Genomic DNA, 17,672 nt, shown 5'->3' with positions numbered 1-17,672 from the left:
ATCAAATTCCTTCCTTAGAATTGGAGAACCAAGGTCAGGTCAGCAAAAGAATGCAAACTAGAGCTCTCAAAGCTGCCATGTAGAACGCGTTTAGGCAACTCCTTCAGTCCTAAGACGTCCTTAGGTGCAAATTACACTTTACCCACTTGCCGCTTGTGCAAAATGAAGTCCACCACAAGGGATAATTTCAGAAACCTCCGCTGAGGTTTCATGAAATATCACCTAGCTCCCCTAAATTTTTCAAAATATCACTTAGCACCCTTGAAGTGATAGTAGAGCCATATGCTAATATCAAAGGTGATGAATTTTCAATAATACCCTCATATTTAAATTTTCTAAACTTGTTTTTCTTTTTCTAAATGTCAATGAAATATAGGATTTAATCAATGAAATATTCAGTGCATTTGCAAAAAAATAGCTGCAGGCTCTTTTTTTTTTTTTGTGTTTCACAGCTTTATTTATTTATTTAGTTATTTGTTCCTATTCATGCAGAATGCAAGAGAAATAAAGTAACTAAAATTCCGAACTGTAGTTTTTCAAAATTTGAGTTTTTTATAATAAAATTTTCATATTTCACACCCATAAAAAAGTCCGTCTATTTTGAGTAAATTCTCTGTATAATATTGAAGTTGAATTTCATCTATTGCTGAGTGTTTTTGGCTCAAATGTATGATTTTTATATGCTAATTGCCTTCAATGCTACGGAGGGTTTTATTTATAGAAATGGTTTTAAAAATATTTGCTTTTACTGTCTCTCTCTACTATAGAAATAACTATTGGCTGTAATATAAAATCTTATCACTTTTCATTTCCTCACTTTTAAGATGGTTCCAATTTAGTACTTTTTTTCCTTGGTTTGTAAAATATTCATTTTTCTATAGGTTAAGGGTATTAAAGGAGCTAAAATAATCTCTCTCCTCCAACATGAATTTTTTAACATTACTTTTGGTTAGAAGAGTGACAATGTTACTAAAATGTCAATTCGAGGGGTGCTAAGTGATATTTTGAAAACCTCAAGGTAGTTAGGTGATATTGCATGAAACGTCAAGGTGGTTAGGTGACAAAATACACGTCATTCGACGACACACACGTCATCATCCGTAAAACGTAATTACGGAACAAGTGTTGAGGGGGGACGAGTTCCATACATGAAGTCCTATATAATATCGACTGGTTCCATCCTTCCATCGCAACAAGTACTGATGGGGGACGCTGTTGTGATCCAACTTGATCCTGCTAACGATAATGATCTCGCCGGAAACCCACGCAGGTCAGCTGGTCACTCATTTACATATTCTAATGATCCTTTTTGTACTTACAGAGCTTCGAATGCTGTTCAATCTTTAGCATGTCTTGGCTTCTGCACCATTATATATTGATGTCAAGTACTAGTACAAGTGTACAACTAGATAGATTTGGACAGTCAGTCGTATATCATGAGAGAGTTTTATATACATAATAATGATGGGGCATGAATCTTGGCTATTTAAGAGACTTTGTGCAATCTTGGCATATTCTGTAGTTTCTTTGAATTCGTGTTTGGATGACCTCCTTTTGGCAAGCAAACATGATATTTTGCAATCTGATAGTTGGAACTTCATGGGCAAGTTCATGTCCGTTTTTCAAGTACAAAGTCAAGAGGTTAGCTCTGTTCTGTACAAAGTCTTGAGGCAATTGGTGCGCTGAGGTTGAACGCACTTTTGCCTGGGGAGTCGGCGATGGTGTTTTGTTAACAATGGCAATACTTGTTGGTTTGCCTATGTTTATCTGGTTAAGCTTGAATATTATCAACCTTCGTTATAGGTTTAATTTTGATTAATTTTCTAGAACTCGTTAAGAACATTTTGACCTGTGTTTGAGTTGAGAGTTTCGTTTTCATAAGATTCGGACTTGTGTGTGTGTCAAGAATAATGTGCATCAAATGCATGGTTCGCCAAATCGGCCGAGTCCGAGTTGACTCGGCCGAGTCATAACCGGAACTGAACTCACCAGTACGCGGCCGACACTCGAATTGCCGTTTCACCGGAATCCGAATTGACTCGGTTGATATTTACCGAGTCAACTCAAATCAATAAGAAATCAGTAAAACTTACCGAGTTTGGCTGAGTCAACTCGCGAGTCAGACAACAAAATCACCCACATGATTTTCTCTTTCTCCCACCGGTTGCCATCCTCATTCCATCACTTCTGCTAGTGCAACCCATCATGATTAGTTGAGGTTTCTTGAGGGTTGTGATTGTAAGACTCGTAATTTCGTTGGGATTGATCCCAATCTTCATATTGGGAGTACGAACAAGAAGAATTGGAGCAAATTTGGTAGTAAGATGAATCTGTAAAAATTTTGTGGGATGAGGGGTTTTGGAGATTCTTGTGGGTGGTGGTAAACTGGTAATGGTGGTGGAGCTTGAGAAGAGAGAGACAGAGAGAAATAAGGGGGGAAGGCGGTGGAATGGAAGGACGTTTTCTAGGGATTATGGGAGGCAGTGTGGGTTGTGTATGTGGGAATGTGAGGGGATAGAATGGAGTGAGGAGAGAGAGAGAGAGAAACACCCAACAACAAAAAAAAAGAAAAAGAAAAAATTACAGCTAAATCACAGGTCAATGGCCACCGGATTCTATCTCACTTCCTGCCAACTTTCTCTGTAACCCGAGCAAACATTTCTTGATCAAAGGGGGATACCTAAAACTTTATTCCTCTGTTTTTTGAATGAATTCGCGTTTCCATTCATTCAACATTTCAACCCCCCTGACACCAAAGGAACAATATTAGAATAGTCCAACAAATATTAAATTGGATTAGTTAACAACAAATGAACTGGATTTTTTTCAACATCTTTTGTTTATTAATTAGAACTGCATCATTTTTTTTTTAAGACTTACATGGTGTCTATGTTAACTTAGGTTTTTTTTATCAAATTTAATTTGATAGTTGTATTGCTTATATTATTTTTTATTTTTAATAATTTTTTTAGAATTTTTGAAAGTTTTATATACTTTAACTTGCGTATCACCCGATATTTAATCGATATGCCGTGACGGATGTGGAACAACCGGAACCGCGACGCCGACGCGAACGCGACCCACGACCGCGAACCATGATCATTCGTGCACACATGCTTCTCATTAGGCTTGTTAGGTTACAAGTTTTGTTTTTGGTGTTTTCAAAAATAATAATAATAATAATAATTTTCAATGTGAATGAATTCAATTGAGACAACCTGGTTTGCCAGGGCTTCAAGGACGTTATTCAAAGTTAGTATCTGACAAGGAAAGTCAAATGGCATATTTTGTTTTGAGATTTTGAGTTATATGCTAGCAATCATGTCTTTGCTTTTGGAAATGTACTTCTAGGTTTGACTCTGGAGGACACATTAAGAATTCTTAAAGTGTAAATTTTAAGATTCCTAAGGTGTAAATGAGGATCAGGTTGGGTCGTCACACCATCCACTCCGTAGTCCATAGTACTAAACATTAGATTCTATTTTTGAATTCTAGCAAAATAACTAAAATTAAGAACAAAATCCTTTTTCCCTTTTTCTAGCACAAAACCTTGATGCAATTAAGAACTGTCAAAAATAACAAAAATTAAGAACTATCTTCACTATCTTACAGGGATGAAGTGATTGAGGATCAACTGAACTCGACACCTCCCTGTCACAAACTCTTAAACTATTTGATTCTCTCTTTATCTGGGGTTGTTGCAATGAAGTATCAGGCCAAGTCTGAGGACCCATTTGAAACACATCCTCCGCAAACCTGGAGTTTCGTTGCTGCTATACTTTCCTACCCCCTATTATTTCTGGCTATCAAGCAACTGCAGAATCGCTGCTATAAATATGCGGATATGTTGAATGGTGCTGCTTTCGCTAGCGGAGTCCTCTCCAGTTTCTCATTACTATCCTTGCTCCTCCCGTACCACCCTGGGCTAGTGCTGCTTAAGGCTTCTTGGGCACTATCTGCTGCTATAGCGGCATGGCCGCTGCTTCAGTGCACCTGCTATTGGCTTTTCAGCGGCATCCAAATGCTGCTCAATGGGCTTAGATCCCATGCAAGAAGTCTGTTGACAGCATGGAACTTGCGTCAGCAAGCACCACGTATCCCCGTCTGAAGTTTCTATTCATATATTTACTAGTTTTATTGGGATCCGGTTTTTAATAACTCTATGTGTTTTATTGGTAAGTTTCTATTTCACCCAACAAGCCTTGTAGGTTAAAAACATGAGTGTTTTCTCAAAAAAAGTCTTAAAGAGTTTATTAAGTTTTATTGTGATATGGCTTTCTTCTATTGCTTTGAAATTTGAGATTTCAATAAATTGTGGTGTGGCTTTCTTCTGAGATGTCAATAATAATCTGAATTATTTATTTTCTTTTCTCTCACTCACATATGGCTGATTATTTTATTTCTTTAATACTGTAATCCTGTATATACTAATTATTATTAGAACCCTAAAATTTGGATTCTACAATTAATATCACGTAGAAGCGGAGCCAAGACATGCACTAAGTCTAAGTGGGTCAAATTTGAATACAATATAACTTAGGGGTGCTTGTTTCACATATTGGAACCGGAAATGGAAATGGAATCATAGACTCTGGATTTTGGAATTAAACTTTTCATTCCAATATCTAGCTTAGTTCACACATTGGAATTAGCATCATTCCTATTCCTGATGCTTGGTTTGATGAGTGTTTCGGAATTAAATGCAATTAAATTTCAAATTTATCCGAGATTTTTATAACAATTCTTATAAAACAAAGGAATACACTTGCACTGACACTCCCTTGAGGTTTCAAAACAAACAAATTCATTCTAAATTTTGGTTTGGGGTAATTTCATAAACCAAATCGCGGTCACTTTCTGTAAAGTATCACTTTCCCATAAAAGACTAGCTCTTTATAACTTTCCTCCATTATAAGAACAGAGTACCCTAACTTTGGATTGTAACGGTACTAAATATTTAAAATATAAATCCCTATTATAGTGGGATATACATTGAGGGAACGTTTCTATAAACGGACCACAAAATTTTCCTATAAATTATTATAAAGTAAAAAACTATTGTATTCCTTATGCATTACATTTGTCTTCTAGGACTATCAGTCTTCTAAAAGGTTGCAAAATCAATTTGTTATCAACTTGGTTAAAGATGTATTTTTCAATATAATAACCAAGTCACTTGATTTTGTATGGATTTCCTTTTAAGAAGTTTATCCACATCCTAATATAAAATAAAATTTCGCTAATGAAAAGTAAAATCTATGAAGATTATAGTGAGCATGATGATGAAGATATCACTAGAGAAATGAAAAGCTGAGAAAGTTAAAAAAAAAAAAAAAATTTGTTTGCAAATTTAGAGAGTGACGTGTCTAAGGTTGAATTCAAATACACTAAAAGACTTGATTTGAAAATTTGGAAATTGAAAATCTAGAGTATCTCAATTCTTGATTTGGTCCATGCTTATAAATTTTATTTTATTTCATCCTTGTTGTTTAAGACTATGCTAGTCTAGTATTGCGAATGAAATCTAGAAGTAAAAGATGGATCTTTTGGTTAATTTGTCGGAGTAGCGTAACTGTACTCTACCTTGGTAAAATAATTTAATAAAAACTTTAATATTTATAACTTTTATTAAAATAGAGTTGTTTGAAATTTTAAAATTATAAAGTAAATCAAGGGTTTTGATAAATAAAAATTTGCATTCACTCAAACAGCCCATCTTGGCCCTTAAAAATAGATTTTGATCAAGTTTTTGAGTCTATTTGAAGTACAATTATATAATAGGCTGAGTTTTGACTAAATTAGAGTTAAATCGATTAAAACCTAACTCATTGAAGAGTTTTAAATGAGCTGAACTCAAGTTAATATAGAAAATTTTTCTTTAAACCGAGATTCAGACATTGAAAAGCTATACAGACACTGAAAGAAAACTCCAACATACAAAGCATTTATTCTCCTCTTTTTGCAAATTGAAAATCGTAATTACATACATGCGTTTTCATTATCCTATGGAGCATTGTATTTTGAGGATACAAGAGAAACGAATCCATCGAGAAAAATAAGAATGAAGAGTTGGCTAAAGAAGATTAAGCCGCAAAAACTCAGTGGCCAGGAGCATGTTACTAATTAGCTACAGTCTTTTAATTGGAAGAAGAATGCCACTTCGTCGTGCATGTACTATAATTCTTGACAGAACGTACATTCTGCACAGCAAAACTAAGTTTGCACTGCTGAAGGACATATTAAACTAGCTAGCAGATAATTAGGTGTACATTCTGCAGAAACTTACCGTTAGGTTGCTTCAAACCACCAAAGATAGGTGAAAAAAAGTGTCTTAGATGGTGATGAAAGTGAGCCATTTACAGGTGAATCAGCCTTAGGGCAATGTTAAATTTGGTCCAGCATGACCAGAAAAGCTGCAGGTTTGATTTATGGGGACAGTGCTCTTGTGTAGTACACATCTCCATTGGAGGCTTATCAGGGCTTACGTCAATTAAAATGTTAATGCAGGCTGTAGAAACCATGGATAGCAAACTAAAGACTCAGTTCATTCAATGATTAGAAGTGGCAAAACAAATGTAAAATCCAATCTAAAAGCCAGCAAATCAAGCAGAGAAGTTGTTAACTTTATTCCCAATATTCAAGCGCCTAGTCCTATCAGAAGTTGATTACACGCTTCAGTAGGCATTTAAAATGATCACAATAAAGCTACAGATGTCTAAAATCTAAACAAGATGAATAACTTACCTTACGATCTAATGGATTCTAATCAAAGTCTGAATCAAGCAAATTCTTCTTCCATAAAAGTGAGCATCTTATCAAGGGACGACTAATATACTTTGCTGTCAAGACCAGTTTGAAATCCCAAAAAAGTGAACATAAATGTATGTAACTTACAGATGAATAGGCAGAGATGCAATAGTCAGGATGACGAAGCAAAGCTAATAGTCTCTGCAACCAAAATGGAGAGTATTACACATATTCATTTAACTTAAAACAACATTGTTTGAGGGAAGTATGCAAAACATGCAGACTAAGCACTTGTGCGTAGATAGTCCATTGAAGAGTTTAAGATTAGGAGTGTTACTTCCTCTTAACCATTTCACAATTGCAATAATTGCCCATTTTCATACTTAAAAGGGTGACTTTACACATCTAAACAAGCAAATGAACTATCTAATTTCTAAATTCTTATACGAAATGCAAATATAAATGAAATTGCTCAAACACATACAGGATAGGGGCATATTACAGGAAAAAACAACATACAAATGAGAAAAAAAATGTCTAAAAATATAAAAAAATATGTACAAAAATGAAATGAATAACATACAATACGTGGATTTAATGTGCAAAAAATCTAAGATTCTAGCATTGAATTAACCTATTTTTACAAATCTTCACTAGTATTGGTTTAGCAAATAAACATGGAAGGTGCCACAACTAGCACAAGTGTGATGGCGCTGAGCAGGCATTGTACACCAGAGCATGATATAAAAGGAGTAAACATGGAAAGCACACTCAGCACGTAACCAATAAGCATGATATCTAGATGCCAATCCTTATGAAAGCATGCAAATACGTAAGCACATAAGAGCACATAACACATAGAAGCCTTATCTATTACGTTAGAGAACACGGCTACAATCTGACACGGAAACAATGAAAAATAAACCTATCTGATATATGTGAGGTCCTAATTGCAATCTAACAAAGGGAGAACGAAAAACATGAACCCAACTATTTTATTTAATTAAATGAAAACAACTTGAAAAAATTAGAGTAAAATGAACAAGCATTTTAAAAAGCAAATTGCAACTAAGAAGGTAATATAATAGCAAACTAAGAAATTAAAACAACTTAGAGCATATAAACACATAATAGAACATAATTGGATGTAAAACCAAGAAGGGTACCTCCCTTTAACGCAACGGATCTTCTGTCCCACACCCTGTGTCACTCCTTGTCCCACTTTTTATTATATTGCTATTTCTCCTACATAAACATCATGTTTTAGTTTTTTTTTTTTTGTTTCCTTAAGATTCAATAACTATTAATTAAGTTATACACAAAATTTAACAAACTCAAAAAATCAAAATGCATAAAAAATGAGATTTTTTAGGAGAAATAGCAATATAATAAAAAGTGGGACAGAGAGTGGCACAGGGTATAGGACAGAAGATCCGTTGCGCTCCGTTTAAAGTGTTGGATCAAGGTTTTCCTATTTAGGACTCACAACATGAACAAAAGGAGCAAAGATACCACTATCAGGTCATAGTAATGAAAGACCAAAGCTAATTAAAGTCATTTAGTTGTAATAGTCATACAAAAACACATAAAAATGCATAATTGAGGAATAAAATAGTAATTAAAGAAATCAAACTGCTCTAATTGAAAAGTTATCATTCTAGTGGGACCTAATTGTAAAATTAGAGAGTTTTAAAGGTCAAAGTCATATTATTAAAAAGATTAGGGATCAAAATTAAATATAGATAAAGTCCATGGACCAAAATGCATTAAAAAATGGACCTAGATGCAATAGAATCAAAGTTGTGGGCCTATAGTGAGGTTCAAGAAATTCATGGACCAAATTACGAGCGGCTTAGTTTAGATGTGGGCCAATGCTATGTAGTTTTACTAAAACTTAATTTTCCTTTTTTTTTTTGTTTTTCCTTTTCCCTCTTCTTCTTCCTCAACCTAGTCATGGCAGAAATGAGCAGTGGCGACGGTAGTGCTGCCGGCCTTTGCCGCCACCAACCACCACCAGTCATAGAGCCTTTCGGTGATGGATTTACCCCAAAGTGTCACCTTTCACTAAGTCTTTCGCATAGATTCCATTTTCGCCCTCAGTTTTTAGAGAAATTGAGTGAAAAAGTAGCAAAAATGACTATTTACAGTCCGATCTCTATTTCATAAACTCATTCAAAACTAGCACATACTTCACCAAGCGTATAACATAAATATGCTCCTCATGAGACGTATAACATAAATAAGCCCACAGAATCAGCCATACAACGTCAAAAATAACAATTTGAAATTTTACGAAACCCATCTCATGAACTAGAACTTAAAGATAAAATGAAGGGACCTTGGCAACGGCTTTAGCTTTGCTATGATAATGGCAGTGCCGCTCTCAAACTCTAGAAACTTTGGAGGAACCCAACGTCTTCATCCTGACTTTTTTTTATTTCAAGTGTTTACAGGTGTGTGTGTGCGCGTCTTTTCATCCTGACTTTTTTTTTTCCAAAGAAATTGCCCGTCGTGCCTTTTTTAAAAGCAAGCAGCCAAGCCACTGTATTTGATTAACTTTTTTATCATCTAACAACATTTTGATCAATTGGCCTCGAGAATGTTAGAAATAATAAAAAAGAGCAAGGGAGGTTTTGATAATTTCACTGAGGTCCCTTGAGGTTTAAAAAATTACACTTATTTTTCTTAATTTGATAGTTTTAATAATAAAATTTTAAAATAATATTGATTTGATCAAATTTTTAAATAAATATCCAAAAATGTCCTTGTGTAATGAGTTTTAATTTATTTTTTTATACAATTATAAGATTATCTAGTATAATTATAAGGAAAATGTGCCAAATTTTTCATGTTCATATCTACTATTTGATAAACAACTATAATAATAATTTTATCACTATGATATGATATTTTGATAGTATTTTATTATGAAGTTAAATTTATAAGATAGAAAAGAAAATGTTGAAATAATTCATTTAGAGTTTACCAATTTTTTGAGTAATGGGCTAATCATAATTTAGCAGTGATTTTGGACCATTTCTTTTTAATTTATTGTCAATTTTAATACCAAAAAATATAAAACAGAGATCAGCAAAAATATTGGATTACAAATAAAATTAACTAGTAAAAAAATCACTAGTTCAACATTTGGTTACAATAGAAATTAGAGGTAATAGTGGTAGTTCTATAGTTTTATTGATGAAATTTTTTTTTTAAAAAAAGGAAAAAATGTAAAAATGGAAAAAATAATTTTAAAAACTATTCTAAGTATAAGGAAATTTTATTAAAATATTTAAGGATAAAATTATCATTTTAAATAATAAGGGAGATATGTATAATTTTTTAAATCTTGAGAGAACTCAATGAAATTATTAGAAATCTCAGGGAAGGTTTCTGAAATTATCCCTAAAAGAAAATGTACTATTTTACGCCACAACGTAACACAAGTAGGTTATGGGAGTCAATGGTGCACTGTTAACTCTTTCCACACCCTTTCTGAGGTTAATGAATGCTAGCTAAATATTTACTTTTCAAGACACAATTCATTTTTATTTTCAAATATGCCCTTTTAATGCTTTAAGAATTTTCAAGTACGTTAACTTCTACAGTATAAAAAGGCTCAAACAGAAGTTGAGGTTGAGGAGCAACTGATCTAGTATAGAGATTTTTTTTATGTTTATACCTATCGATCATACAATAGAAATTATATGATTCATTCCAATTAAAGTTCCTTGCTGGATGTTTTGTTTTTACAAGTACAACTTTGTTCTTATCATGGAAAGTGTAGGTAGAAGATACCGTGCCACGAGTGGAATCATTTTGAAAATTCATATAAAAGACTTTTTTTTTGCATACCAAAGCTAGGGAAAGGAGTCAGTTTGGGTGGAGTTCGTGTGGTTTGGTCATGTTCTATATTTTTATATTTATAAATACATTATATTATTGTAATTATAGTAAAAATGACGTATATAAATAAAATATTTAATATATATTCTGTACAATATTATAATGTATATTTATACATAAAAAATTTGAACATGTATAATAACTGGACAGAACCACATAAGACACAACTAGACTGAGTTCTTATCCCTAAAGCAATATGTATTTTGCCCATTATAGCATGTTTATTAAAAGTATTTAGAAGTTATGTACGGGATCACAGACTGTGCGGGCATCACGCACCATTTTTTTCAAATTAATAGCTACCATTAACCATTACATTTTCTCTTACCAATTTGTTTACTTAATTTGCACAAACACGTGTATGTATACATATATATATTTTGCTTTTCTCACTAGTTTCGCACATGCACGTGCAGTTTGTGTAGCTTTTCTCACTAGTATGCATGTTTATAGCTCTACCCTAGATAATTTGACACGTACGTATTGTTTACCAAAAAAAAAAAAAAAAAAAAAAATTTGGCTACGGGTCTTCTTTCATATATATTAATGTCCAACACCCTCACGTATTAAAATTTATCTTTCTTAAGAATTCAACTTAATTAGAAGTATAATCATAATAATTCAAAAAAGATAGGTGTCGACATATTATGGACGTTACAGGTTACACTTTATCGTGTAATGGAAGACCTGAAAATTTTCCTCACCATGAAGGGGGAAATTGGGAAACCACAAAATTGAGTCATCCGAGTTAATTCTACTTTGTCCCTCCAAACTTTAGACGATTATTCACTTCAACCCCTAAACTTTAAAATGAGGTACTTAAATTTCTGAACTTATAAATACCTCCAACTTAAGTCTCTAAACTTATAAAATGAGACACTTAAATCCTTAAATCCTTATAAAATGGGACATTTCGACCATCAACGACATTCAGAATTTGTTAATAATTTTCCTTAAGTGGGAACTATTTATAAGTTAAGAGACTTAAGTGTCCTATTTTGAAATTTAGGGATTGAAGTGGGTAATCGTCCAAAGTTTGGAGGGACAAAGTGATATTAATCCAAAGTATCCGTGCAATTAGCATATGAGTCGCTCCGTTCAATTAACGGTCCAAATCGAGTCGAACTGACGTAATCCGACCCGTCAATGGCCAATCTTAGGTGCCCCGGATCCAAAGTGAATCGACCGACGTGCAATTGCGTGTCGGTTACGATTTGAGTTTTCACAGACGTCAATGCTGACCAGCTCCAGACTCCTCAAAACTAGTACTCCCTCCCTTTTTTTATTACTGACGTTTAAGAAATTTACTCTAGTGTGCTTTTATCTGTCGTTTTATTATCCCCATACAGTATTAATTATTTTTTCATAATTTTATCCTTTTATCTCTCTTTTCCAATACAAGGTTCTTAATTATCTACTCCTAGTAATTATTGCTTTTGACCTAGTAAAATAATACCATTTAATACTCTAGTGAGAGAAAATATGGGTAAATTGGACAATTAATGAGGATACAAAAAGAAAGTAGTGTACAGATTTAAGCAATGGGTCTGTTTGGATTGTAAGTTATTTGGGATTATTTGAGATATTTTTACTGTAGCATTTTTTGTGATGTGATGTATGTGAGATAAAAAGATATTGGGAAGATAAAAAGGTGTATTGAAAATTATAAAGATGATGTAAGCAAATAAAATTGAGAAAATATGAAACAATCCAAACAAATCCAATGAAATTTTTTTCTTAATTGGTGTGCAAAACCTTAAACGTCAATTATAAAAAAAGGGAGGGAATATTATATAATACCCTCTCATCTTCATCTCCTCTCTCGCTCATTTATCGATCCTTCTTCAAGTCCTCTCTAAAATTCTTCAATCAGAAGCCTTCTCTGCTATTCTGTTTCTCCGCTCACAAAGGTAATCAATTCCTTCTTTCTCTGACGATTTATCCTTTTCTGTTTGTTTTCAGAATCATAAAGATTCGTTGTTTGTTTGCTGCTTTAATTGATTCTGATATGGTTCTGGTTTCTTGATCTCCCGATCATAGACGGATCTGATAGTGATTATATTGGTTGCGTTTTTATTATTTTCAATTAGTCCGATTTTGATGCTAGGTTTTCTATAATTTCTGCAATAGTACCCTAATTTTGGAAATTGGTTGCCCCTTTTCCTGCTATTCGTGTCTTGTGTATGATCTATCAATTTAGGTTTTTTGTTCGTTGATGCCTTAATCGACACTGTAGCTTCTTAGCCATTTGATAACCGATGAACCTATGTGGATTAATTTGGTTGAACGAGAAGATTTTTGCCTTTTTTAATGCTTTTAATTATGGTGGTCCGATTTTGATCTAGGTTTTTTTGTATAATTCTTGGGTTGAACCCCTACATTAAGAAATTTGGTGCTCCTATTATTCTGTTATTCAGGTCCTTCCTTGGCAGTGAGTTTTCTCTTGCTAGGGTGTATTTTCTGCTAGCAATTTCAATTTTGGGTTGAGGAATTTCTATTAATTGGATCTGATTTGGTGTTTTGGATTTTTCTTTCTCAACAGATGCAGATCTTCGTGAAAACCCTCACTGGAAAGACCATAACCCTTGAAGTTGAAAGCTCTGATACTATTGACAATGTCAAGGCCAAGATCCAAGACAAGGAGGGCATCCCTCCGGACCAGCAAAGGCTGATCTTTGCTGGAAAACAACTCGAGGATGGTCGTACCCTGGCCGACTACAACATTCAGAAGGAATCCACCCTTCATTTGGTTCTGCGTTTGAGGGGAGGGATGCAAATTTTTGTTAAGACTCTCACTGGGAAGACCATAACCCTTGAAGTTGAAAGCTCTGATACTATTGACAATGTCAAGGCCAAGATCCAAGACAAGGAGGGCATCCCTCCGGACCAGCAAAGGCTGATCTTTGCCGGAAAACAACTCGAGGACGGTCGTACCTTGGCTGACTACAACATTCAGAAGGAATCCACCCTTCATTTGGTTCTGCGTTTGAGGGGAGGGATGCAAATTTTTGTTAAGACTCTCACTGGGAAGACAATTACCCTTGAGGTTGAAAGCTCTGACACCATTGACAATGTCAAGGCCAAGATTCAAGACAAGGAGGGCATCCCTCCGGACCAGCAAAGGCTGATCTTTGCCGGAAAACAACTCGAGGATGGTCGTACCTTGGCTGACTACAACATTCAAAAGGAATCCACCCTTCATCTGGTGCTCAGGCTTCGTGGGGGAATGCAAATTTTCGTTAAGACTCTTACTGGAAAGACCATCACCCTGGAGGTGGAGAGTTCTGATACAATTGACAATGTGAAGGCCAAAATTCAAGACAAGGAAGGAATCCCACCGGATCAGCAGAGGTTGATTTTTGCTGGTAAGCAGCTCGAGGATGGCCGGACTCTTGCGGATTATAACATCCAGAAGGAATCCACCCTTCACTTGGTACTGAGGTTGAGAGGAGGAATGCAGATATTTGTAAAGACATTGACAGGAAAGACCATCACTTTGGAGGTGGAGAGCTCAGACACCATTGACAATGTGAAAGCTAAAATACAGGATAAGGAGGGAATACCACCGGATCAGCAGAGGTTGATTTTTGCTGGTAAGCAGCTTGAAGATGGCCGTACTCTTGCGGATTACAACATTCAGAAGGAGTCAACTCTTCACCTGGTGCTTAGGTTGAGAGGTGGAATGCAGATATTTGTAAAGACTTTGACTGGAAAGACCATCACTTTGGAGGTGGAGAGCTCAGATACCATTGACAATGTGAAAGCTAAAATACAGGATAAGGAAGGTATCCCACCTGACCAGCAGAGGTTGATCTTTGCTGGTAAGCAATTGGAGGATGGAAGGACTTTGGCTGATTATAACATCCAGAAAGAGTCCACACTCCACCTTGTCCTGCGTCTTCGTGGTGGCTTCTGAATGTTGAAGGCTGTCTTGCTATTGGAAGTTACATAATCCTGTTAATAATTTGCTTTGCTTGTGTCTCTTTGCTGCCCAAGTCATGGTGAACTGGCATTTTAAAGCCTTTGTAATTTTCGTTTTGTGGGATTGGATGGTGGTGTTATATTGTTTGTTGTGATGGGATTTTATGGTGGTGTTATCTGTTGCGAAATAAAATCGAGGACTTCTAAAAGCTTTTGTTAAAGTTTGCGTTATTATGTTTACTTGATTTCTTCTTGTTTTCAGTTTTTGCTGGGCTTGAGAGCATGCGTAGCTCGCTCAGTGGTAAATTGGGCCGTTTCTTGGTTCTTATGGGTGCTAAAAGCATTATTATCATGTTTCAACAGATGTGTCTGGAACTACAATGTCAATATGGCTTTCTTTGTGGTCAATGTCGGGACGAAGCACATTGAGGTTTTTTTGTCCTAAAATTTTCCAATCATATACTTTTCCCGTTTTAGCTTATCGTTAACGCACTTAGTATTTATCTAAAATATTACACACACACATATATTAACAAATTATTATCTTCTTATTTAATCTTGTCTACTCTCTTTTATGTTTATTTAATTTTTCTAATTAATTTTATATTTTTAAACATATTACATGTAAAATATATTTTAATGAGTGTCTTATGAACGCCAGTGAGACGGATCGATATACAGAGACACACACGTACCTAGTCAATAGTAATCTACAAATTTTATTTTGTCATCATTTGTAATTTTTTTTTTTTTTTTGAAGTAGAGCACAACCCCAGTGATTGTATAAATAGGGGCAAACACGGAAGGGGCGGACAGTGGCAGCCACCCCAAAAAGTTTTAAAATTCTCCCTGTCAACTAAAAACTCTGACCCCTTAAATATAATTATCAATAGTTGTTTTTGTTATTTTGATTAATTTCTTTAGATAAAGTATCTTATATCAAACTAGCAATTAGTTTTTTTTTTATAAATAAAAATATACCATTAGTATCTACACTACCTTACGATTAGTACTATTTTTGAACAACAATTACTAAAACAGCAACTAATATAACAATGTATTTGTTATATAGAAAATCAAAGATTATACAGGGTAATTGGTACTATATTTCAAACAAATTTCTTATAACAGACTAACTCTTAGATTTTTGAAATGCTATAACTTTAAAATAGCAACTAATATAACTATGTATTTGTTGAATAGAAAATCAAAGCCAAAAAAAAAAAAAATTCAACTACTGTATAAAAATAACAATTTAAAATGACAATTTTATCTTTAAATATTTTAATAAAATATCCTTATTTGGTATGATTATACTTAGAATAAATTCTAAAATTATTTTTTCATTTTTTCCTTTTTTTTTTAAATTCTCATCAATAAAACTATAGAACTACCACTATTGCCTCTAATTTCTATTGTAACCAAATGTTGAGCTAGTGATTTTTTTTACGAGTTAATTTTATTTGTAATCCAATGTTTTTGCTGATCTCTGTTTTAAATTTTTTTGGTATTAAAATTGACAATAAATTAAAAGAAATGGTCCAAAATCACAGCTAAATTATGATTAGCCCAGTACTCAAAAAATTAATAAACTCTAAATGAATTATTTCAACATTTTGTTTTCTGTCTTATAAATTAAAATTCATAATAAAATACCATTAAAATATCCTATTATAGTGATAAAATTATTATTATAGTTGGTTATCAAATAGTAGATATGAACATGAAAAATTTGGCACATTTTCCTTATAATTATACTAGATAATCTTATAATTATATAAAAAAATAAATTAAAATTCATTACAGAAGGCATTTTTGAATATTTATTTAAAAATTTGATCAAATCAATATTATTTTAAAATTTTATTATTAAAACTATCAAATTAAGAAAAATAAGTATAATTTTTTAAACCTCAGGAGAGCTGTTGAAATTATCAGAAACCTCCCTTGCTCTTTTTTATTATTCCTAACATTCTCAAAAGGTAACACCTTATCCGTCAATCGCATACAATTAGTCAATTACACAATGCCCCGCCAACCGCACTGGCTGACTCTCCATTTAACTTTTTCTGATCCCTCAGTTTCCATGAACAGGAAACAAAACTCCCTCTGGGCTCTCTCTGTCGTGTGACGCTCACCAACACAATTAACACACTCTCTCTCTCTAAACTAAGCCGCTCGTAATTTGGTCCATGAATTTCTTGAACCTCACTATAGGCCCACAACTTTGATTCTATTGCGTCTAGGTCCATTTTTTAATGCATTTTGGTCCATGGACTTTATCTATATTTAATTTTGATCCCTAATCTTTTTAATAATATGACTTTGACCTTTAAAACTCTCTAATTTTACAATTAGGTCCCACTAGAATGATAACTTATCAATTAGAGCAGTTTGATTTCTTTAATTACTATTTTATTCCTCAATTATGCATTTTTATGTGTTTTTGTATGACTATTACAACTAAATGACTTTAATTAGCTTTGGTCTTTCATTACTATGACCTGATAGTGGTATCTTTGCTCCTTTTGTTCATGTTGTGAGTCCTAAATAGGAAAACCTTGATCCAACACTTTGAAGGGAGGTACCCTTCTTGGTTTTACATCCAATTATGTTCTATTATGTGTTTATATGCTCTAAGTTGTTTTAATTTCTTAGTTTGCTATTATATTACCTTCTTAGTTGCAATTTGATTTTTAAAATGCTTGTTCATTTTACTCTAATTTTTTCTGGTTGTTTTCATTTAATTAAATAAAATAGTTGGGTTCATGTTTTTCGTTCTCCCTTTGTTAGATTGCAGTTAGGACCTCACATAGATCAGATAGGTTTATTTTTCATTATTTCCCTGTCAGATTGTAGTTACGTATTTGCATGCTTTCATAAGGATTTGACATCTAGATATCATGCTTATTGGTTACGTGCTGAGTGTGCTTTCCATGTTTACTCCTTTTATATCATGCTCTGGTGTACAATGCCTGCTCAGCGCCATCACACTTGTGCTAGTTGTGGCACCTTCCCTGTTTATTTGCTAAACCAATTCTAGTGAAGATTTGTAAAAATAGGCTAATTCAATGTTAGAATCTTAGATTTTTTGCACA

At 33.7% G+C, this 17,672-nt stretch overlaps 1 protein-coding gene and 2 long non-coding RNA genes across 3 annotated transcripts; 1 reads left to right on the top strand and 2 right to left on the bottom strand.

The window, feature by feature from the left end:
• Positions 1-1,000: 1,000 nt before the first annotated feature.
• LOC140035381 (uncharacterized) lies at positions 1,001-2,767 on the bottom strand. The gene is made up of 2 exons (XR_011839540.1): positions 2,094-2,767; positions 1,001-1,360 (listed from the first exon to the last, which is right to left on the bottom strand). It is a non-coding gene; the product is annotated as an uncharacterized lncRNA (long non-coding RNA).
• Positions 2,768-6,602: 3,835 nt separating this feature from the next.
• On the bottom strand, positions 6,603-9,224 carry LOC140035380 (uncharacterized). Its single transcript, XR_011839539.1, has 2 exons — positions 9,086-9,224; positions 6,603-6,948 (listed from the first exon to the last, which is right to left on the bottom strand). It is a non-coding gene; the product is annotated as an uncharacterized lncRNA (long non-coding RNA).
• A 3,183-nt stretch (positions 9,225-12,407) lies between these two features.
• LOC113727475 (polyubiquitin) lies at positions 12,408-14,795 on the top strand. The gene is made up of 2 exons (XM_027251672.2): positions 12,408-12,563; positions 13,196-14,795. The coding sequence occupies exon 2, from the start codon at positions 13,196-13,198 to the stop codon at positions 14,567-14,569; it is 1,374 nt and encodes a 457-aa protein (XP_027107473.2). The 5' UTR covers positions 12,408-12,563; the 3' UTR covers positions 14,570-14,795.
• Positions 14,796-17,672: the final 2,877 nt, after the last annotated feature.

Source organism: Coffea arabica, chromosome 2c (assembly GCF_036785885.1).
Source record: "Coffea arabica cultivar ET-39 chromosome 2c, Coffea Arabica ET-39 HiFi, whole genome shotgun sequence".
Taxonomy (NCBI): domain Eukaryota; kingdom Viridiplantae; phylum Streptophyta; class Magnoliopsida; order Gentianales; family Rubiaceae; genus Coffea; species Coffea arabica.
The sequence above is the reverse complement of the archived record's forward strand: the minus strand, read 5'-3'. Positions and strand labels throughout refer to the sequence as shown.